The sequence below is a fragment of the Strix aluco genome, chromosome 1 (assembly GCF_031877795.1).
Source record: "Strix aluco isolate bStrAlu1 chromosome 1, bStrAlu1.hap1, whole genome shotgun sequence".
In the NCBI taxonomy this organism is placed as follows: domain Eukaryota; kingdom Metazoa; phylum Chordata; class Aves; order Strigiformes; family Strigidae; genus Strix; species Strix aluco.
In genome coordinates, this window is record NC_133931.1 from 30,312,050 (window position 1) to 30,336,386 (window position 24,337).

Below are 24,337 nucleotides of genomic sequence, written 5' to 3' on the forward strand. Positions count from 1 at the left end.
AGTTTAGGAATATATGAAGAATTTCACAGGACGAGACCCCAAGCAATCAAAAAGTAAAGCTTTGCTCTCATGAGTTCACCTCATAGCTAATCTATTTTCTTAATATGCACTTGTACTTTTCTGAACATGAAAAGCTTTTAGTTCTGCCAGAAAGTCAGATCTAAATTGCAGTTTCTTGAAATGGTTCATGTCAATGTGACTACAGGATGATAAAACACTGATTAAAAACACACAGAACAAACAGGACTATGGAATGACAACAAGAGTTAATCATCTTCTTAGGTTCAAGAGCATAAGGAAAGAAACTGTGTTGTAGTGCTGTAGCATAGTCTGCTGTTATGGCTGTAGACTATAGCCACAATGAACCTTACTGATTCAACAACAGAAAGTATCAAAATGTGTAATGGGAATGGACATATGGAAATTATCCAATATCAGAAGACCCCTATGAGCAATGATCCCCTACAGTGAGACTTGACAAGTCTGCTGTTACACAGGCCGCACCAAGACCACAAGGACATGGGTGGTCATCAAGAAGGTGGAGACCTATGAGCTAGATTTAGACAGGGTCCCTGTTCTTGCATGCAGGAGTAGACTGAAACAGGATTACACTGGTTCCCAAATATGGGAACAGATTGAAATAGGATTAAAGAGTCAGTTCTAGTGGGTAAAATTTAACAACCACAGAACTAAGCTGTGGAAGGTTAATTAATAATTTTTGAGAAGTTCTGTAATATTCTGTTCATGCCTGAGGGCTGGACGATGAGGACACTGACTAAGAAGTGATTTAGTGGAAAAGACTTTAACAAAGACAGCACAGGTTTAAGTTGATATCCTTAGTTTCAGTCTAGGTTCCTGAGACATTGAAGACATTATTTTCGTCATGACTACATATACATAATTCTTGTGGATTTTGATTGTTTGTTTTTGCCATGGTTTAACCCCAGCCAGAAACTAAGCACCATGCAGTTGTTCGCTCACTCCTCCCCACTACTCTGGTGGGATGGGGAGGAGAACTGAGAACAAGTAAAACTCATGAGTTGAGATAAAAACAGTCTAATAATTGAAATAAAATATAAAATAATAATAACTATAATGAAAAGGAAGATAACAAAAAGAGAGTGAAATAAAACCCACGAAAGACAAGTGATGCACAATGCGATTGCTCACCACCCGCTGACTGATGCTCAGCAAGTTCCCCTAGCAGCGACCTGGCCCTCCCAGCCAAATCGCCCGAGTTTATATACTGGGCATGATGTGACATGGTACAGAATATTCCTTTGGCCAGTTTGGGTCAGCTGTCCTGGCTGTGTCCCATCACAGACTCTTGTGCTCCTCCAGCATTCTTGCTGGCAGGACATGAGAAGCTGAAAAAACCTTAACTTAGTATAAACACTACTTAGCAACAACTAAAACCATCTGTGTGTTATCAACATCGTTCTCATACTAAATCCAAAACACATTATATCAGCTACCAGGAAGAAAAGTAACTCCATCCCAGCTGAAACCAAGAACGTTTGTTTGTTTGTTTTTGTAAGAACACCACTTGGTATTTAAATTTATTCTTTATCATTACTTTATGTTTTGTTCAACATAAAAATATTGGATCACATAAACTTTCTCAAAACTTGGCCCTCATGTTGACAGCTATTTTACAATAGTAATTGATTCCATTTGGGGAAGTATTCTGCACATAGTTATATGAGTTCAGCAAATGTAAAAGTCATCCCCACAATAAGTCAAGCTCTATGACATCTCCCAGGTTTTACAGGTTTGTGGATAAGTTTATGGATTAATATTTTCTGCTGATTCAAGTATTTGCTTATTTAAACATATTTTTTTTTGTTTAAACTCACATGATAATTATATACAGCATTTCACAAGTGTATTAAACATTTAAGTGCTTAAACACTATTCAGAAAAGTCAGGATTATTATACCAGAAGAATAAAATATTCTTTGAGGTACAACATTTAAATGTTGAAAAACATACAATGTATAGTTATTATTGCTTATCAGAACTTAAATAGCAGTCTAAGTCTCACTTGATAGACAATTACATGCATATTACTGAGTTACAGTCCTCAGATTATTTACTCATGGTGCAATGCTGGTAAGTGCAAAACATTAGAATGTACATCTACAAAAGTTACAATGGGACAAAGGATCTTCTGTAAAGTGTATCACCATTTCTGGGCCAGTAATATGAACATGCAATATCCTATCTCCTAAAAGTGTAAGACTTGAAATATAGTTTGAATATATCATGAATTATTTTATGTATGTAAAGTTTGCTATTTTTAAGGTCTCATTAAAATATACATTAAAATACCAAAACATGCCCACTTTTTCATTGTAGCAGTACAATGTCTGGGATTTCTCTAAGACAGCCATTGTTGTTGTCTAGAATGTTTTGACCCACATTAAAACTTAAGTGTTTATAGATTTGCCAGAAGCAAAATAAGAAACATTTTCAGTTGCTCTTCCACCATACACTTTAAAACAAGACAGCATTGCTTTCCTGTTATCCTGCACAGGTTTATCCTGCCATTATGGTAGCTGGAGGTAGGTGAGTAGGAATAACAAGACTGCTTCAATAAGTCATGAGTTATGTTGGTACAAATGAATGATTGCTGTATTTAAGTGTTACTGACTGAAGGCTGATGGCAAAGTCAAAACTGAATAATCACTAATTCAGTTTTTAATTTCCTTTCTCAGTGTACCACTGGTTCAAAGAAAACTTAGTCATGAAGAAAATTTGGATAAATGTGTCATTTTTAAAGCCAAAGTGCATTTTTCACATATGAGTTCACTAAAACAGCGTAAGTTTTGGGATTTGTTTTTTTGTTTTTTTGTTTTTTTTTTTTTTTAATACAAATATTCATGACATAATTAATGTTGTCTGGATTTCGGACTGAGGTGAAAAATTAATTCACTCTGGATAATCCTAGTTCTGCAAATTTGTATTTAAATCTCTCAGTGTTGCTAGACATTATAAGTATAAAATAGAGAGGATCTGTTTTGAGTAGAGACAAGGGAAACAAAAGGAAAACCAGCCCTATTGTCACGTCAATTCAATTTACAATAAAGGTATATGTCAAGTCTCTCTAAAAGCTCTCCTTATTACCTGCTCTCCTCCTTGGATGTTTTCTACTAGGTAGTCATTGTTTAGAAAGCCCCTGCAGGGCTTCTATGCTTCTCAAAAGGATGTGCAATAGAGTATGTCACCCAAAATAATTATCTGCAACCACTATCTTGCCTTAGACTACATGTCAATATGCACTCACTTGGTACTCAGAGACTGCATCTAATTTAGACCTGAAGGCAGACATACGTGAATAATACTTACAGCAACAAAACAGGATTGAAGATAGAGTGGAAATAATTTATTAGTTAAAAAGGGCATCAACTGAAGAACTACAGTGTCTTTCATACTCTTGGTACTGTAATCTTTTTCCTTTTTATTAGCCTCCAAGAATGAAATTGCATAGTATGTTAAAGAAAGCAACCGAAGACACCAAAAGTACTAGCCTTGCAGCATTTAATTTGCTTTCTCAAGGTGCCTGTGTGTTGGTCAGGCTCTTATTCTGGGGTAAATTAAAACATATTCTGAGGTTAAAGGAATTATTCTGATTTAAAATTGTGCATGAAAGAGGAAAAAAAAATTAGGTCATATAATTATAAAACATAAGACTTTGAACTATAAACCAAGCAAATCAAGGAGACATTATGATGTAGAAGTTGCTGTGATAGCTATACCAGAATTTTAGATGGAAGCTGTTACATATATTTGTCAACTGCACAGGGTAAACAGGAATATATAGCATAAAGTTACAGAACATTAAATGTATTTTACGTGGTATTTGACTTCACAGAATTCATGTGTGCTGGAATGGATAAAGAAGTTAAAATAGCGTCGTTGTGACCCTTATGAAAAACTATGAAAGCAGGAGAAAATATTAGGTGAAGAACTGTATTCTCCATCATGTACCCCAAAGTTTCATTCTTGCTGCAGCTTGTTCAACCCACAGCTGCAGTGAGGGTCTTGCACCATTTGCTTTGGAAGAAGCAGGTCTCTAGTTCTCTCACTACAGAGGGGTGAAATCACCCTTGCTAAAGCTCATGGACAGGCTTAGTATTTCCTCAGAAGAATTCCTCTTCACCCTGTCTCTTTGCCTCATGTGGCAAAGAGGCGAATATGGGCAAATGTTGTCTAACTCAGATGTGTTTAAACTTTTGAGGTGATACAGCAGAGAGGATTATGTGGGTGTGTTCCCACAGCTGGGAACATAACTTGTAGTTTAGTTTTGTCCTAGACCAACTTGAACATGTTCTTGGTTCCAGCTTGAAGAAATTCACAAAATAACCATTGTGAAGCAGACTCCTGTGCCCAATACTGACCTCTCCCTGCCCTGTGAGCAGGAAAACAAGCTATTTCCATGAAGATTATAATATCACTTCAAGAAACTACACTGAACTTCACAATAATACCAATAAATTTCTTAAGCATGTTTTTTGTGTTCTTTTATGATCTCTTCCCCACAGCTTTTCAGAACATGTTGTTCTTCATGGAACAGAAAACTTGGAAATAATCACACAGCTCATGAAATCCACTTCCCTGAAGTTATAATATCCACAGCATAGCCATTGCATATCATTGGCCACCAAACACATCAGTAGAAGCTTGAGAGTTGTTCAGAGGCCAGCAGGCCAATTATGATGACCCACAGGAAGCTGGCAAGATGGAGGGCACTACCAGTGCTTTAGATTTGTACTTCTGAGGAATTTGTCAAACAAAATGTCTTTTATGTACCTGTGGAGCCTAAGACTTTGGGACTCCACCTCAGAAGAAGCATTGGCAGGATCTTCAGTGAATTGTGCAGCATTGTATACAACTATAGGAATTTACAAGTTCAATTTTTAATTTCAGTTACAAATATGTGAACATTTTCTGACTTGCAGGTAAAGCTGCTGTAGAGGATATCATAATTTTGAACAGCAGGACTCCATAGAAGACAGGAGCTAACATAAATGGTCAGTTTGCCAAAACCATGAAAGAACTAATGTAGATTAATAATGAGGTCTAAATTAAATTATTCCTTCCTTTGTGAGGTACTGAGTACTAGAGTGCATAGTACTATCAGGCATATACTATAGGATAATGTTTTTCAAACATTCTTTTGTTCAAACAGCTTTCCACAACTGACTACCATCCAGGTCACATTATATTACTCCTATACTCTAATTCCATTTAAAAGAAAATTCAGCTATTCTAATCAAGTTTATTTGTACATCTGTAAAAGGCTTTTCTTGTCCCTTTTCCATTCCTTGATTGTTGATATAAAATGATAAGTTCTGTTTATTTCAGAATGCAAGGCTCTCAGGACAGAGAAGAAAGTAATTTTTCATTGAGTAATGAGTCTACATGTTACCTTCTTTCATTCAAATGCAGTTTTCACATAAGTTTTTCTTCTGGGTCATAATGCCAAGGGAATTCTATCAGATCCTCATTATTCTGAGGTGACTGTTAATGTCTACTGATATTAAAAAGAATTTATGGAAACAGTTTGTCTAATGTGAAATACCACTTTTAAAAAGACATTCTCTTTGTCAAACAATACCAATGACAACCGTATTTCATATACAAAAAGAGTAAATGAAGTTTGGAACAGCTAAAAAAAGATTTTGCCTTGCTTATTCTTCATATTCCTTGATACATCAGGAATTGAGGCATGAAATATGCCATCACAAGACTTTGCAGAAAAGCAAAGTATTTTAAGATTATACAGTTGAAATTTAGTATTGAATAAACTGTCTGTTATTATTAAAAGATTTGAACAATTCAAGCAATTATTGATCTCTTAATTTCTTTTACAACAACTTCACTTACCTTCTATACAAAGCACAAAAGTACTCTGAGAAGAGCATCTCTTTCTACAAAGCACTTGGCATATTATAGATGCCACAAGAAATAGCAAAACAGACTAGCAACAGTAGTCATAGTAATAACAGATCTATTGCCTTAGGAAAACACAGTTTAAAAAATCTGGTCAGACCAGTGTGCAAGGAGCTGTAAATAATGCACTGATGGCATTACATGGCCTATTGCTCGGAGACCGCTGCTCCAGGAAACATCTTCTAATAATGCCATCCCACAGACTGACTTTGCTGCCTTGCATTTATCACTTGAGACCTTTTATTTCACTCATATATATAACTTTTCCTAAAAAACTTGCAAAGTAATCTCCCCTAAAATGTAATTGGATTTATTTAATCTGTTTTTCTTTTGAACCCAAAATACAGGGGTTATAAAACTTTAAATTACTGCTGAGCAGCTGTGACAAAACACAACCCATCTAACACAAATGCCCCAATTTTTACAAATAATCAGAAAAATAGATTTCCACAGCCTGAGAAATTGAAAATGAATAAGCTGTATCCATTCTTTATGACTTGTTAAAGCCAAAGCAGTAGCTACACTTCACCTTTTCTTGACATAGCCATTACACACATGGGTTTGGATATGAGCAATATCGTTCAGAGGTCTAGTGAAAGATCTCTGGCTCCTACCAAACATCTTGTTGTACTGTCCATCATTACTATGTATATTACAGATGGGGTTAGTACTGTACCCCACATGTTTTTATCATTCACATCCTCCATATCTAATTGCAAATAGCTTTCAGAGGTAACACTTGCAATAAGAAACGATGAAATCTCAAGTAAGCATTCATGACAAAGCATTGGAAAACAAAAATATTACACTTTTTTAAAAATTTGGCGACAATATTGTGTGGGAATAACTACAACATAGATTCATTCAACCAATTCATTTAGAGAAGTTTTTAAGTTTTTAACAATAAAAGTTCCAAAGTTTTAAACAATAAACTTCTGTAAATGAATAACATCATTGCAGTTTGATTTGGTACAATTTCAAGGACTGACAAAACTCTTCTTTTTACTTCTGTGTAAAAACTGACACTCCACTGGGCTGGATATTATTTTAGATTCATTAAATGCAAGATAATCATATCTATTAGACATTTCTTCTTATATCACATTAAATTTACTAACTAGAGTCTAAGAGAAAATGCTTACATTTTCCTCACATGAGTAATCGTGTTCATAACAATGAGATTACACACAGAAGTACAAATAAGTCAGAAGTGATGTATTTAATAAATCAGCAGTTTATAGCACTAAATATTTTGTAATATCCAGGTAACATCTAACACTTTGAAAATTGTGCCAGGTCCAACATCCTGGAAATAGACTTAGATGGAACAATGGCAAAACAAACTTACTATTTCCCAAGGCACCATGAGCAGATGATATTTCAAATAGAAAAGAAGGAGAAAACAATATTCCAATGATATGAACAAACTCTTACCTAGAGGCTGCCCTGCGATGATCCTGGCATTCTCTCCTGCCACTGCAGCCCTTGCGTGCCTCTCGCTCATGTACTGTACAAATGCATAACCTTTGTGCACTGAGCAGCCAACTATTTTCCCATACTTTGCAAAGATCGCTTCGATATCACCTTTCTTGACAATGGCTGTGTTCAGATTGCCAATGAAGACTCTGGAGTTGATGGATTTTGGGTCATTCTTATTGGTGACATTGCTGGTCTGTGTTTTGCCGGTCATGGTTGGATGACTTGTCTTTAACCCTTAAATAAAGAATGAAGAGAATTATGTTTCAAATCATACAGTTACCCTGACTTTGGATGATTTTTCCAGCAATAATTCGCTTTTCATTTTTCACTTAGAGTGGATCTAAACTCAGAACAGTTACACCTTCTAAAAATTATTTTCAATAAAACCAAGATAGCAAATTTAAAATACTGCTCGTAAGTAAAACTAAAATTTTTTATTTTATAGATATAAAATATACCAATACATCTCTTAATACAATGCTGTGATAGTGGAGCTTTACTGTAATCATATGTGGATTTGTGCTTAGAAATTCAGTATTGACTTTTTAAGCACCTAGCCATCTAGAAACTGCAAAACAAGAGAATGAATCATTATCTTATGTCAAAGAAATGAATATTCAAGGCCATATAGAGAACAAACTAAAAATGAAAGACAACTCTGCTTTTGTTTGGTGTCAGCCAGAGCACATTTCTCACTAGTTAAATATCACTGACCATCATGAGGATTGCAGAGGGGGTAACATACAGTTCTTTACTGCAGTCAGTATGTTTCTATCAGAACACTTTTGCCTATTAATTCAGTACAAAAAAGAAAAGAGAAAGGACAAGGGAAGCACAGGTGGCTTATGTTTCTGGAATTAAAAAGTATGAAAACAAACTTTCTTAATTATAGGAACACAGATTTGCTTGCTGCTTTGCTCTTTCCTCTGTCACAAGACTAAATGCATCCTAGCATATCTCAAACAGAAATATCCACGTTATTTCTGGAAAAGTTTTGGCAAAATAAAAAAAACCCAACACTTTTTGTGTTCATTTAGCTTCACACTTCTGAAGTGTACATGATTTTCTTAATATGTACGCAAATTCCACCTGCCAGCAGGTCCCTCCATTTACATCCATTTAATTAGATGGAGGTAAAATGAAAAAAAGTTGTCCCATGTCTCTGCTGGGTTTTCTTTGGCTATATTAGACAACAGAAATGTCAAAAATATGCATACCTCTAAGTAGTGAAATCTTATTTTGTAAGAAGGAGGTCATTTAGACAGTAGTCAAATATAGGCCATGTCCTACAGCTAAGAATTATGTTACTATTTTTTAACCTGTTCATACTTTTGATCATATCACAGCAACAGTTCAGACAGGAAGAGAATCCAGTTAAATACTGCTCACAGTCTAAGCTCAGCTCATTTCTCAGGATGAAAAGGAATAATGACGTCTATTCTGGACACCTAAATCTTGATACTAACTAGCAGAAGTTTCATATTTTAAATCAACAGCTACCATATATTAAGCTAGACTGATGAAAAAAGAAACCATTGTTACTGGACTCTGCACAATTCCTAGTGAACAAAATGGCCATGACCACAGCCATCAGCACTTTGACCATCTCCATCACACAGGATCCAAATCCTACCCTTCAGGTAAGAATGTGCAATGGAGATGTGTGGGCAGTCCTCCCAAGTCCTAGTAAACAGTCTGCTTTATTATATAAATGCATGCAGCGGAGGTATCAGTCAAATAGCTTTCACTTGCTTAACAATATGACAGTTTACTTCATATTACAGCATTTAGAGAAAACACTCTAGAAAACAAGAAAAAAAATGGTTTTTTGTAAGCTTATTAATTCTAAATACATTCTGGAAACACAAGATACTGTATACATGCACAAATTTCATCATGGAAAACCAGGAAAATTGCCTTGATGAAAAGCCTCTGAGCTTTATCATACGATAGACTCAATACTGTATATTTCTAGATTGCTGTGCAGATCATGCATGTTGAAGTCATTTTTATATATAGCTAACTTGAATATAGAGAACAGTCATAATAGTATGCTTGGTACCATAATAGTTTGAAGGCAAACCATCTACAAAACATAAATATAATGCACATTGAACTCCATGCTGCCATAAAGTAGATTGCTGATATTATCTGAGAACTAGCAAGCTTAAACCCATCTTAGATAAACCTGTATTTATACAGCAGTCAAAATTACAATAACTTAGCCATGTTAACTTAAAGAGCCCTAATGACCCAAACTGAAGAGGTAACATGGCTGAATAGCCAGTCATAAAGATAAAAGTTAATGCATTCTAGTAGCTGGTGAACAGGGAACCACTGGTATTCCCTGAGGTGCCAAGATGCACAACACTTCAGTGTGTAAATACCACTTCTGTTGGGAAAAGTTAACATGGACAATACTGTGTTCACTTTTGTGAAGATTCAGAAAAAAAAGCTGTATCTGTCCCTATATAATTCTTAGCATCTTGTTAATGTTGTCTGTGTATGTTTATCAGCTGTGTGGCTGAACTGGTTTTACTAAACTCACAGAGGTAGTGTCTCACAAGTAAGACCACTGGTCTAGAAAGCAGTAGACATGACTGATAGACCCGTCTCTTCCACTAGCCTACTGTATGACTCTCAGTAAGACACTTTTTTGTGTCTCTGTTTCTACTTTTCAGACTTCAGACTTGCATTTTTTTGACTAAGAGATGTCTCAATCTATTTTTATAAATCTTCTAACAGAATGATGTGACCTCAGCTGGTATGTTTTGGCACAACCGATACTCTGATAATAAAAATGACAAGGGGACAAAATCTACAGAAAATCTTCTGCCAGACAAGACTTTCATGAAAATTTTACACAATGACACTCTTCAGTTATTACCATCAGAACTGTTTTCAAAACACCAGAGTACTACAGTCTGTATTTCCTTCATTGTTCAGCCATTTAACATGGGATTTAGTGAACTAGTCCTTTTTTTATTTGATAGAAACCTTCATTTTATTTTTTCCCAGTTTTACTATGCACTAAATTAAATAGGCTTTGACTAGGAATTGAATATTTCTCTCTTGTAGTTGTTCTTTGCAATGCAAATTTAAAATATTTTTATAACACAAAGAAAAGAAGTTGTCTGATGGGTTCTCTCATATTCAAATGAGCAGTCAGGAAAACATGCTGCAGAAATTCAAAGCGTGAAAATAATATTAACATGTGAATAATTGAGATTTGATTGCCTCACTCATTGACGTACAATAGTATTGTGACCATTTCATAAAAATTAAAGATACATGGGATCTTCATTATAATGAGAAAGAACTTATGGTACGTTTTACACCTCACTTACAATATGCATCTCTGAATACTGAATTATACCTATCTTCTCTGAGCTATCAGTAAAATCAGAAACATTGTAACTCATAGAACCACAGAAATAAATTAAGAAGTGAGAGAAACATATCTGAAATAATCTTATTTCTTTGCAGCCTTTAATAAGGTATCTTGTTAATTTCCTATTACTGCAGTGACCCTTTCTGGTAATTAATATCTTCTATATGCCAAATATGTCTCTTAAATGCTTTATGAATAACATCTAGCTGTCAATATACTTCATCATATTTATTTATTGACTACACCTTACTATATGCTACATCATTTTAGTGGTTGATTTAATTATTTTACCCAAAATTAACTAGTTTAAGTCTTGGTGTACTTGAATCTAAAAGTTATAAATGAGACCATTTCCATTACTATATAGATCTCTGATTCAAAGAGTAAAGTTTGCAAACCTGTATTAAACATTAAAATTTCTAACATGTTAAACAGGAATGAAAATACAAATTACTAAAATGAGATTCCTATTGTCCAGCACACACATGGGACGAGTCTAAACCAGTCAATTTGAAGGGGGACAGATTTTAAGCCCTGGCTTCCTTCACTTTTCCAACATTTTCTGATGAAGGTCAGTTAAGCACCAGCATGACAAAGCATTGCTGTGTGGCTGTGAAACTCATCTTTAGACCATAAGATGAACATTTGAACCCACATCTCCCACTCATATATGTTCCTCCTATGGCTCAGAATAGTGAAAAACAGTGATCCTTTTTACAGTTGTGCTGTATCCCAGGGCATGGAAGAGCACAGGACTTGAAGCAAAGGAAAAGGGAACAAGTTGTCAAATTCTACATCCCAGTATCTCCCAGGCATTCCTATTGGGGGTATTGAAGGGTCCATGATAGTCTTATTGGATCACTGCTCCCTCTGCTGCTTACGCATTTTACCAATGACTCTTCACAGCAAAATGCAAAATGTGTCTTTGAAGAGACAGCATTTTGGTCAAACTGCAAAACAATTTGGGACAGGTGGAGACTTGAGGACCTAAGCTGTTTATAGGGATTTTGAGAGCAATCCACTTCAGCATCTTCCTAGTTGTACAACAGTTTCTCATCTTAAAAGACTGATGGGAACTCATTAGCTCAGTTAAATTTCTACTGAATACTGAAAATTTGTCTCTGAAATTTTCCTATGCTGGATAGACCAATGAGGCTCACCTGTAACAATTCTGTTAGAATTAAATTTCTTTAAAAGAGGTTAGAAAAGATTTACATTGATTTTTCTTTTTTTTTTTTTGTAAAATCTATATTCAGTTTCACTTTAAAAAAAATTGCATTCAACAAATTTAGCAATACTTTCAGGAGTTTCTGCATATTTACATGCTTTTATCTTGGAGCTTTTTTTTTTTTTCTTTTGTAAATAAACCATTTGCTTCTTTTAAGCAAATAGAAAAAAAATTATATAACTTTTCAATGAAGTAAATATTACTTTCAGTGACTTTAGGAAAATAGAGTCTACCAAGGAAAAAATGAAACAAGAAAACTGAAAAGCTTTAAAGAAAACTTAAGCGCTTTCTGAAAATAGTTAGAACCGTGGTACTTACACTGAGAGAGATTTAATATCAAACTTCTATGTACTTATTACATTTACAAAGAAAATGTTAGGAGAAATGAAATACCCTTTAATTCCCGCCCCCCCCAAAATTCAGTTTTAGATCATATGTAGAGCTAGGAAATAATCAACACTCTTTATCAGGTTTGTGTGATAGCAAAAGACTAATTCTATGGAGAAAGATTTTTAAATATGAAAATTCCAATCATTCACAGTTTATTCTAAGCACCACTAAATTCCAAATCTTAATTTTTACTATTTACAATAATAAAGTTTTCACAGTAAGATGCATAGACACATTTGATAATTGCGAATACTTCCAAGACAGAGAAAGACCTAAACAGATATGTGGTTGGGCAATGATATCTGTCACCACAATGAAATCCACAATAAAAAGTACAGCCTGTAAAAAAATATTTGTTAGGATGTTTGGGGGTCAAACTGAACATGGGCATTCTGGCAAATATCAAACATGTTCTAGAAGGACAAAATGTAACACTGTGACACATGGTCAGTCCCTGACCCAAAACACACGGTACTCTCTTCAGCATTTCCAAGCAATTTCTCTCTGCCCTTCTATTATCCAGCCACAGTTAATAGCTGAACTTCTGTAAATATCAAGATTCAATTATTGCTTTAACAGTTGAGCTTTTCTGTGATTTAGTATCTTTAAGGTTTAAGAATCAGTAAATATTAAAATGTTTAATAAGAAAAAAAATTAAGTCCATAATATATTTTCTCTCCTTTTGAATTACTTTTTAGCAACAGTGACAACATTAATACTTTTGCACTGTTGCAGATGAATTTAAGATTTTTAAACATTGGAAGTGTCCTTCTGTGGGTGAAATGTCCTACAGCATAGATTTATCTTGCACCGATACTAATATTTCATGGAGAAAATTCAATATTCATGCTAATTCCTTTAATAAGCAGTCATTTAAAACTATTTTATCTCAGTTAAATCAGTCCCCTGTAAAATTTTACATACCTGTTGGAAGTAAGAATATCAGATATTTCATGGTGGGGAGAAGGGATAGAAGGAGGGAAGAGAGAGAACAGAAAACTATCAGATAAAATATATTTTGCCTTGGAGCATCCTTTCTTCTTTATATTTTAAATTCATTTTTAATGAATTACTATATCTAGGTCACACAAATAAAGAAAAAAGTTATTCATAAGATGGTTAGTTAAATCCAAATCAAAATATTCTGGGCTTTTCCAGTCCTCATTAAAGTCAAAGAATCTGCTTTTCCTCTCTCTCCAAGATAACCTGCCTTTTTATTTTTATTTTATTTTTTTATGGTTTAGCTTTAAGTTTCCCTTTCAATTATTTTTAAGAAGAGGTTGACACATCACGTCTATAACACAGACAACATTCCCTTCAAGTCGGAATTTCTGGAGCCGTATAAATGACAAAATGCATCAATACTTGCTATGCCACATCTTGTAGAAAACGAACGACTGAAAAATAAAATGATGTAACAGATCACACTTCATCTCCTGTTGTCACTCTTCTCAAAGAGATAAATACTCTCTCTTTGGGGAGGGTGAATAAAATATAATTAAAAAAATAAAATAACTACGTATTTATGATACCATACAGACAAATATCATAAACCACTTTTAGGAATACATTATTTTGGGTTAGTTGTTTAAACATTTGAAAGACTAAGGGGGAGATGTGCACTCTGTCTCAGGAGCACCACCACCTCCAAGGAGGGAGAGGAAAGAGGAGAAGGTCTGAGGTCTGTACAGGTGGACAGAATATACATCTTCTTATTACCCCACATTAGCTCATGGTGCTGGGACCTTCTCCCTTACAAATGGGCAGAAGAAAACACAATCTGTCAGCAGAGTTATAGGGATTTTCCCTCCCATTCACATACTCTTTGTTCTCAGCATATAGAAAATGATCTTTGCATAATCATGTAAAGAAATACAATTCCATAATATAATTTTTTTGAGGAGCACTCAGATATGGGTGCCTTTCCCCCATCATATTTAACCCCTGTTAAATACAAGGATTTCTCTACTTATCAACTGCAAAATCAAACTATAATCCTGTTGGCTAAGATAAGAAAATAATGATGATAGCACACACCAGTATATCTATGTAAATAATACAGTGAATTTAGGGGAAAAGTATTAAAACCAAATCTAAAAAACCACATTAGACTTATTTGGGATTCTAAGCAAAGTGGTGTTTAAAATAGGGTAAAGATGTTACCTTACCTGTCTAATCACATAAAGAAATATGCCTTTCCAGGGAATACTTGAGAGACCTGGACATTGAGGTCAATTAGCAAATTCCAGAATGGGACCTTTGGTATTATCCCTCAGGTAATGCCTCAGCTTTTAAAATATCACCAGAAAAGAGAGTGCAATCAGGATATTTTGACACTAATGCAAGGCAGACAAATAAAGGGTTAACTTTTATACTGCTCTTTAACATATCTTGATTGCGATCTATGCGTTGGATATGTCTATCCAAGAAACTAATAATGAAATCTTTTCATCTTGGGATGTGCTGCCTTTATGTGCTGTTAGTCAGGCTTTTGGAGATAGAACTGAACATGACTTTTTTGTTGGTTTGGGGGGTTTTTTGGGTTTTTTTGGGTTTTTTTTAAAGAAAAAGGCAGACAAAAGTTGGTGACTTTTCCCTTCACTTCCAATATTTTGACCAGATCTATTTGTAGCCAGCTATCTCATCTCCTCTGAGTCATCGTTTATCATTTATACAGCAAGTTATTTTAATCTTCCCTCATCAGTCATTTCTGCTGGCTTCTTAATAATTTTTAATGCATTTCTGAATTTCTGCAGTTTCTGTGGCCTAAATCTGTTTTCAATCTTCAGTTTTAGGTATAGTGACAGTAAGTGGTGCACGACTGCTGTCTTCCTCTTCACTTGGTGTCTTGGTGATACTATGGATTGCCTAAAAACAATCTTAGCTATATTTGCTGTCATATAACATACAAGCCAATCTCATGTTCACTGAGATTGTTTGGTCTCATTTCGCAGTCTTGCTTCCTCTGTGTTTTTGCTTGATCTTCAGCTTCATATCACTGTTAGGATTAAATGAGCCTTGGCAAGTAAGACAGTCACCTACTATAGTTTTTTATATTTCTAACCTTACTAATAGACTTCACCAGTTTTCTCTGCCCTCAAAGGAGTTTACAGTCCCAAAATACATCTGAAATTTTAATCAGTGGATTTTTTAATGCTTTAGAATTTAAAGCCATTATTTCAAACCAGGTCTAATAAGGATACCCATGGCATGCTTAGATGTTTCCCCTACAAAACAGTTCTCATTACAAACCTTCTCCATTACCTACTAAGCTGTTTTTCAGGACATGTGACATTAAACATAGCTGGGCCAATATAAATTAATTTTTTAAATGATTCTTAAGGCAAGAAGATTCTTTTGGTAAATTTGTCATGTTTTTTTAAAGTAACACCTGATCTTTATTGATTCTGGAATTGCTATAAATGATTCATGGATGGACTATTTCAGCCAATTTTATTCTACTGAAGCCTCCAAGAAAAATTTCAGTAACACTATTTTTACTAGAATTTTACTCCTTTATGTTTCCTCTATTATTTTATAAAAGTTTGAAATTGGGTTTGTGGAATGTCACAGTCTAGGCTGCTGAATACCAAACAAGAAGTCAAGAGCTTCCAAACTGTAATCCTAGCTCTGGTACAGACTTGATAAGGAGCCTTATGCAAGCCACTTAATATCTCCACCTTGTCCTCTTTCTTCAGAAACTGGCAATAATACTGATGATGTTTCAGCTCAGTGGGTTGTTGCATGAATGAAATGAAAGAATGCAAAACACCACAAAAATTCTGTGGCACTAGGAACTTTAATAGAAAATACACAGTTTAATTGAAAACATAGGACTTTGTTTTAAGGATTAGTGATATCTTTGTTTTTCCTGTCCATACCACTTACATCTGTATATTTCTAAGTATTTTTATTCATGAGTATTTTTTATAATTTTTCTCCCATATTAGTTGACCAAAATAATTATTTGTCTTTCATAATGGAGAGAGGTATTTAAGAGTACTTGAATTTCACAATCAGAGGCAAAATAAAATCACATTTACTGTTGTATTTACTCCATAATGTCTCTCTCAGAAGTCTATCTTGGGAATTTATGCCAGGTGACCATATTATGCGTCTGACTTACAGGTAGAAAAGCTAGCACTGACAACCAAGAAATTCTCATATCTGACTCTAGTTTTGCCAGTAACTTTCCCAAAATGATGCAGTAAATCACTGACATATTGTGCTTTTGTTTTATCCATCCCATTATTTTACCCCATTTATTCAGTCTGGCTAGATTTTTGTGTCAATCATGTATAAACTGTGTCTTTAAAACACAAGCACATCTGCAGGCAACATATGGTAGACTACCACATCCCTGCAGAGCCTTGGTTTTATTTCTTAGCCTATACAGTACATCCTGAGTCAGGAACCCAAGACAATAGGCTATCATTCACCACAAAGCACCTGAATGACTTTCTAGTCTATCTAGAAAGTTTAGTCTATCTTTACACATGCTGAATATCATGTGCATATATCACAGTTTATGATTATAAAGGTAGTCCAGAAACAAGACATACTCTCTCTCACCACTGAGGTTAAGCAACAAGACACCTGAAATTCCTTTCCTTGATAAACTTCAGAGTACATTGCATCCACAATGTGGCAATGGAATCTTCTGCATGGGATTATGAAAATTCCCATCATCTATATATACAGCATACAGGCATCTGATGAAGAAAAACTGAAAGAAAATCTGAATATAGATCTAATTATGATGTTGGTAGAATCTTAAAGTCAGTCTTGTATTCGGATCTGACTTCAGCTCCTTTTTCCTCTACAGTCATGCAACCATGAGCAAAATCCTTACAAACTAGATCCATAGACTCTCCTGGGCTTCTACCATTTCATAAACACAACTTCAAAGCTACCTGTGGAACTCTTCTTCCTCTATCATCTAATCCTGAAGGTATCTGAAGTTTAATTGCATGTTGGTTTCTGACATTTAAGCTCACAAATAGTCTAATGTTCTGCAGAGATCTCTTTAAAATTTTTCAGGACTGAGTGGCTTGATATATATAGCGTGTCTAAATCTGCACAAATTCATTCATTGATCTGTCTTACCCGCAGAGACTATTTCAGTAATTTTCCTCTGTCATGACTATTGAGGACACAAAACCTATTTGTGGTGCCTTTCCCTGTGTTTTAACTGATAGTTCAACATTTAGGACATTCACTGAAACAATGGAAAGCTTCATTCAATTCTTTGTTGCTGAAAATTAGAATGTTCATTCTTGGTCTCCTGAGCGTGTGCCTTGGCTCTCTTAGTAGTCACTGTAGTGTGGTTGCTTCAGGGTCTCACCCTTACATGTCCCTTCCTAGACTATCTTCAAACGTTTAACATTTACTTCGTAGTTAAATCAATGGGAATTTTCATGCCAAAGCCTTACTAGGCATTTACCTTTTAATGCAAAAAAAAATTATATCTGGATGTTTGCTTTTCAGTTCTGTGCTGAGACATGGGAATTAAATGAAACCTAGCATAGTAACATTTTCATTGTTACTGAGAGATCACAAAGCCTGCAGTTCCTACACTGTGCCCCATACCATATGATAAATCTGCTAGATAGTTAAGGAACGTATTAAAATCAATGTGTTCAAATACTGTGTGTATTATTGAGAACTTTAATTTTTCTCTTTAAAATGCATTATATATACTCACAAGTCTTATCTATTCCTTTTTTAACATTTTGTGAAAAGCCAAACAAAAATTAGATGAGAAATTTTTTCCAATATTTCTTAATTGTTATAATCTCAGCAGTAAGCATTTGCTGCAGCAAGTAGATACATATGAGATTTTAGTTTAGTTTGGGATACTACTAAGTCTTAGTGAAGCTGTGATTTTACTCTAGAAGACATCTGATGCCCAAACACAATAATAATAGTCCCTACTCAGATAATTTTTTTATTTATTTAATGCTCTTTTAGAGACTCATTTAAGCAAACACAATGAAATAACACTATGCCAAAGACATTTTCTTAAAAATATTATCTGAACATTAATCAACTACATTAATACAGACTTTTTGATGCAAACCATACAAACCTTGTTGTCAATGTATCTTTTCTAGCAGTGTTATTTGAGCAAATGGTGATTTTCCAGGACAGCACCTAATAATTTAATGTCAGCAGGTAACTCCGCCTCTGGGATCCAAATCTGTATACACTTGAATGCTCTAGAATTTGGTGCTGGCTGCATATTCCTGGTTTTGGTTAACCCTTTGCAAAGAGACAGCTCAGAAAAAAATCAGTTTATATTCAGGTGTAAGTCTAAAGTGTCATTCTCTATTCTTATACTGACTTGTTGTATCATAAATGTCATATTTTCATTACCTTACTCCTTTATGACCTGTCTCATATATTCATTGCTTCTTCCCATGTCTACCTTACTCTGCTCAAATCCAATCACACCATTTCTTCCTTGAGTACACTTTGTTTCTTCCATTCCTCTGAGTCCTTCCTACAGATTTTCCTCCTCCTCAACCTTACAAGAGTGACGCTGGTATGATGTTTGTCACACTGGTTTTGGTTTTGTTACCTATGGGCCTGTCCAGTAACTGGCTAGTTTATTTATATCAGAACCTCTTTTTTTTTACTCGATATTACTCTACATTGTGCCTAAAAGAGTGTGGTCTTGTAAGCACTGGGACCAATAACACCTGAAGTGAACATAATCTGTCATTCTCTATCAGGAGCTGACTATATTAATGCTCTGAGTGAAACTGTGGCCCTGCCAAAGTCAATGGCAAACAAGTAGGATTTTAACTGCAATTAAACTGAATTTTTGCGTCTTAATGTGCTTCAGAAGGAACAGCACTAGATTTTTCAGTTGTATAGCATTTTTAAAGACTATAAAATAATTATTCTAGTAACACAGTATGCAGTATATTGTTTTTTCTCTTTCCACACTATAGATACATATAGGACAGGACAACAAAAAAAAAAAAAAAGAAAAAGGAAAATATTTCCACTAAATTTTCAAGATGCAAAGTGAATTATGATTTATTTTTAAGACAAAAAAATACACGGCTGTAAAGACAATTTTTTGAAACCTCGGTAGAAATCATTAAAATCCAGAATATTTAACATAAATGTACTTCATGTTATCTCCCTGGTATTGCAGGAGATTGGACAAATTTGAGTATAAAGAAGCCTCCCTATGAATCTTACATTTAAATAATTTATTCTATTGATTATACTCAATCTCCAACATCATGCTGTAAAGCTGTAAAGTATCTGATAAGAGTGCAGTAAAAACTGGTTAGAGCAAATAATTTACAATGAATAATTTATCCCTCAAATTTTCTACCCTATAAAGATTTTTCTATAGCTCTTGCTGTCACATTATCTAACCTCTGGTCTAATGGATGATATTATTAGAAGGACTCATTATTAAAGTAACTCTGCTTTAAACCACAGCATAGCTTTCATTGACTTAACTGGGACAGGAAAAGTTTTAAATTGAAAGGAGAGGGGTTTTGCTGTTGTTTTTATGTTAAGTGAATCTGAACAGATGTGCTTTCAGTTTTCTTATTCAACAGCTTGCACTGAATAGGGATATTTTTTATTGTAAATATAGATCAGTTACAAACAGCTCTTTGATAGCATTTGAATTTCAATATTAAATATTCTAAATATTCTTTAATTTTATCCAGTTTATCTAGATTTAGTTTGATCTAGTATGTCCAATGTGATCATTTGCTTCCAATTGACTTTCAGTGTGTTTCTTCCACCAAGTTTGCTCAGGAAGCTCTCAAATAAATGTTCAAAAATATTCATACCAATGAAACTTGGCTACTCAGAGCTGAAATGGATGAGATGTTGGGGGATATGGCGTAGGGGAGAACTTTGTAGAGTAGGGCTGATGGTTGGACTTGATCTTTTCCAACCTGAATGATTCTGTGATAGCAGGAAAAGCTAATTATAAGTGTGTATGAAATCTATGAAAGAAAGTTGCTTGTGTTTTTTAACTTAGCTTAAGTGATCAGCTTTGGCAGCTCACATTGATTATTTTCAGTCCATATTATCTTAACATCCCAACTAATTACAACTCATGAGATGCTGCATGCACTTAACTTGGTCTTGTCAACAAATATTTAATTATTTGACAGAGATAATTATTTTGAAACTAAAACATACTCAGCAGGGACCACACTGGTCATTTAACATGCAGGTCTCAGTTCCCCGACCACATTGCATACAACATACAGTCTTTGATTTTCATTAATACTGCTAGTTATTCTCCTAATGAGATTATGTATTCTTATAGTCCTTTTGGAAAAAAAAAAAATCCCACTGAAGAGCATTTTATTCCTTTTCAAAAGAGTATTGCTGCTTTGTTAGCAGTATAACACCAATTCCTACATATCTCGTTTGTGTAAGTGATGAGAACTGTCATGTAAGGATGGAACTGCTTGTCAATTCTTGCACATGTTATATCAATCGCTTTGAAGAAAAACATCACTGAAATTATTTTAAATTCTAAAAGTAAGCTGTAGCTGAGTAACATCACTGTCATCATTATTAAATTGTGCCACTTAAAATAGCCTTTTATTATTATTATCCATTCTTGCCATGTTTCTCTAAAAGTGATTTTATGTCAATTACAGATGTTCTGATAAGTTATTCAACTCTTGATTATTTGGAAAATTTACCAGAAGTTGTGGAGTAAGAAGCCACAATGTCAGATCAATAGGTACAGTTAACATTTAGAAGAGAAAGTGGAATGCACCTGCTTCTGGAAATTAAAACTTTAAAATTAGCCCACCTTCAATTTATGTCAGAACTTGCTTTTAAAATTATTTGTATATTTATATCAGAAAGGTACTGATTTAATGCTTTTTACTGTTCTATTTTTATATTTTTGTTGTAGAAAGAGCTAGGACCCTTAAGAAGAAAAGGTGTTTGATGAAGTGGTTACTAGTCCCTTATTTCTTTCACTTTAATCAATAAGTTACTTTCACCCCTATCTTTAATATTTACATAAAGGAAAGTTAAGTGTTATCAGCTTCTATAAAAGGAAAAGTACCTTCACAACAAAAATATTTATCATGGTTAGGAGAAGGATCTGGACAAAATTTCACTATATAAGTGATTTCCTTAGACGTTTCCAGTAGTTTTTATTGAGCTATTTCTTTTTCTGTCTGTCAACTCCTCTAAAGGGTATAATAAAAAAGAGTGTAAAGAAACGCATTTAAGAAAGAGTGGAAAATTGCAGCCATTTCTGGGCTTTATATATAGGTAATCTAAAAATAACAACTTACTGTATGATGCATTTTCCTGTCTTCCGAATATTTGGAAAATGCTCTGAACAAGCCACTCATTCTGAAATGCTGAAGTTCTTTTGGAAATTGAGGCCTTTACTACCAGTCTAAGATGAATTAGGAGTTCTGTGTGTGCACACATCTTCAGAACAGCAACAAATTATGTAGGTCTGCACTAATTCTTGCTTTCCTTGCTGCAGAAGTACACCAGAGACCTGTGAAATGCTGTGACTTATACGAAAGGTAAAGTATAGACTGTAGGATCTAAGGACAGTAAAGATGTCTGACAGAGCCAAAACCCTTGTTTTCCTCTTGTTTGTTGCTGTCTGACCTATAAATTCTCAGGTGTATAACTTACATGTTTGGACTGTTTGACATGAGTATGAAGGGATACATTAATCTACATGAAAGTATGAGTAACACAGGCAGTCTTGTTACAATAGCTAAAGCAGAGATTTGAAATAACCTTGTCCAGAAGAACAATTGCTTTGCAAAGTGTAAAGATTTAGAAGTGTTTCTGCACAGTTCAGTCTCTGGCTACCAAGACAATCCCTCCAAGAAGTTCCATAGAAAAATGGGAAAATATCTAATGTAACATTGTCAATCTGTTCATATATTGGACATATAAAATTATCTCCCACCCCCAGATCTTGTCTTGGAAAGAGAACAACAACATAAAATTTTGAGACAAGGCCTATTCTTTACCGAAGGCAGAACTTGGCAGATCTCCCCAAATGGAGAAAATACAATCCACTCGCTCTAAGACTAACCTGTTAAATTATGGTTTAATTTTAAACACCATACAAAATAGCTTTAAAAATATAATGTCCTGAACCTCCTATAATTAAATTTATTCCTTGACCACCAGAGGTCTGTGAAAGTGCATCACACCTTTTTTGGGTTTTTTTGTCTCTCTAATATCATTCCCCACCTAAATTTAAATGCACTGACAACCGAAGATAAATACCTTCAAAACAGTAGAAACTATGTCTTTAGTTGTGTCCATGGTTTAGGAAGAAAGGCAGTTTGAAGTATTCAGAAACAATTCATATTCTAATCTCATTGATGTGAAATCCTAAAATACTGAAATACTGAAGGATTTGGTATAGCAAAATATAGTGGGATTAAATGGAAAGTACTGTTATTAACAATGGCATTTTGGAAAATGAAGCTTTTTCCTCACATACTGAAGAATTAGAGAATGAGTCATTTCCACATGCCTTTTGCCAGGAACGTTTTATTTTTGGGAAACATGGTAGGAGGGAGGAATTGTAAATAATAATTAAGAACAGAGAAACAACCCTTGACAACTTAAAGGGTGATAGCTACAACACAGGGTCAGAATGTAAAGTCTAATCATCTTTCTTATCTGTATATGTACTGTTCTATCTTTGCAAAATATGCAGAAGTAGTTCCCTCTATTTTACTTGCAGGGTTTTTAAAAAATATTTTAATTCTGTAAAGTTTAGGATAAATAGGATGGGAGTATCAGACTTCTCATTTTAAAATGTATTTCTAAATAAGATTCCATCAATATTTAATGAAGTGATGTTGACATCCTAAAATATCCTATCATGATCTATATCTAATACATAAAAATAGACATTTATATATCTTTCGCAGGGACTCAACCAGGGTGTTGCAATTCACCTCTGCAAGGGAAAGGTACACTGCTTTTTCATTTAAAGGAACTCTGACTGAGAGGGAAAAGTAGGCCTTTAATTCTGGGGTAGTTACAGTTTCTAAATTCATATTTTATATGTAAAAATGTGTTGCAGCACAAAGTCAACCAGATGTTTGCTTCCAAGTTCTGGTACATTGCACATTAGAAACTTAACCTGAAATAACAATGTGCAAATAGAAGCATGCCAACCACCATAAGCAAAGCATGACTCTGTGCTTGTTAAAATAGTCTAGACAGACTAAAAAAGAAAGACTATGATTAAAACAAATGAGATGCCCTTATTACATTTGTGTTTGAGAGAGCTGAATGAATCTGCCAAGATTTTATAACTCACAGGATTTGTAATGCTACTGAAAAAAAGCTGTAGACATCGTCTATTTGTATAGGTGTCTGTTTCAGACAAAGGACTTCCCTTAGCTTTCCTGGCAAGCCAGGCTGATGCATCTAGCAGCATATGCAATGCAAGACTGAAGTTAATATGAGGAATTCAGGTTCCATTTAACCAAATTTTATGAAACATTTTCTAGAATTCAAAGAGATTCTTTCTAAAGTGTATTTTCATTGTAATCACTAAGCTATTATATTATAGTTTTACTTTTAGCCTTGGATTTTCACAAGTCAAAAGAATATAGGTTTTATTCAGGCGGATTTTGTACTGATTTCAAATGTGTTCAATGATTTCCTCCAATTTTTTTAAACAATACTATATTTCTTCTACTGCTGACAATGTAACTTTTAGCCTACAGTTAAGGTGATTTATCATATGATCATTTACATACTTTTATAGAATTACCTATGTCTATATTAAACTGTATTTGGTTTCTCAGGAAACTGGGCATTTCTACTAACTTGCCTCCCTAAGGTATCATAGAAGTTAGAAGAACATTTACCTCTGCCTCTGTATT

General features: G+C 34.4%; 1 protein-coding gene across 9 annotated transcripts in view; it reads right to left on the reverse strand.

The window, feature by feature from the left end:
• RALYL (RALY RNA binding protein like) overlaps positions 1-24,337 on the reverse strand; it is a 408,271-nt gene that overhangs the window by 210,182 nt on the left and 173,752 nt on the right. For all 9 annotated transcript variants that reach the window (XM_074816694.1, XM_074816674.1, XM_074816683.1 and 6 more), the window contains one exon: positions 7,390-7,668. In XM_074816694.1, coding sequence (XP_074672795.1) covers positions 7,390-7,645 — 256 coding nt within the window. In that variant the 5' untranslated portion in view covers positions 7,646-7,668. The remainder of the gene's footprint in view (positions 1-7,389; positions 7,669-24,337) is intronic.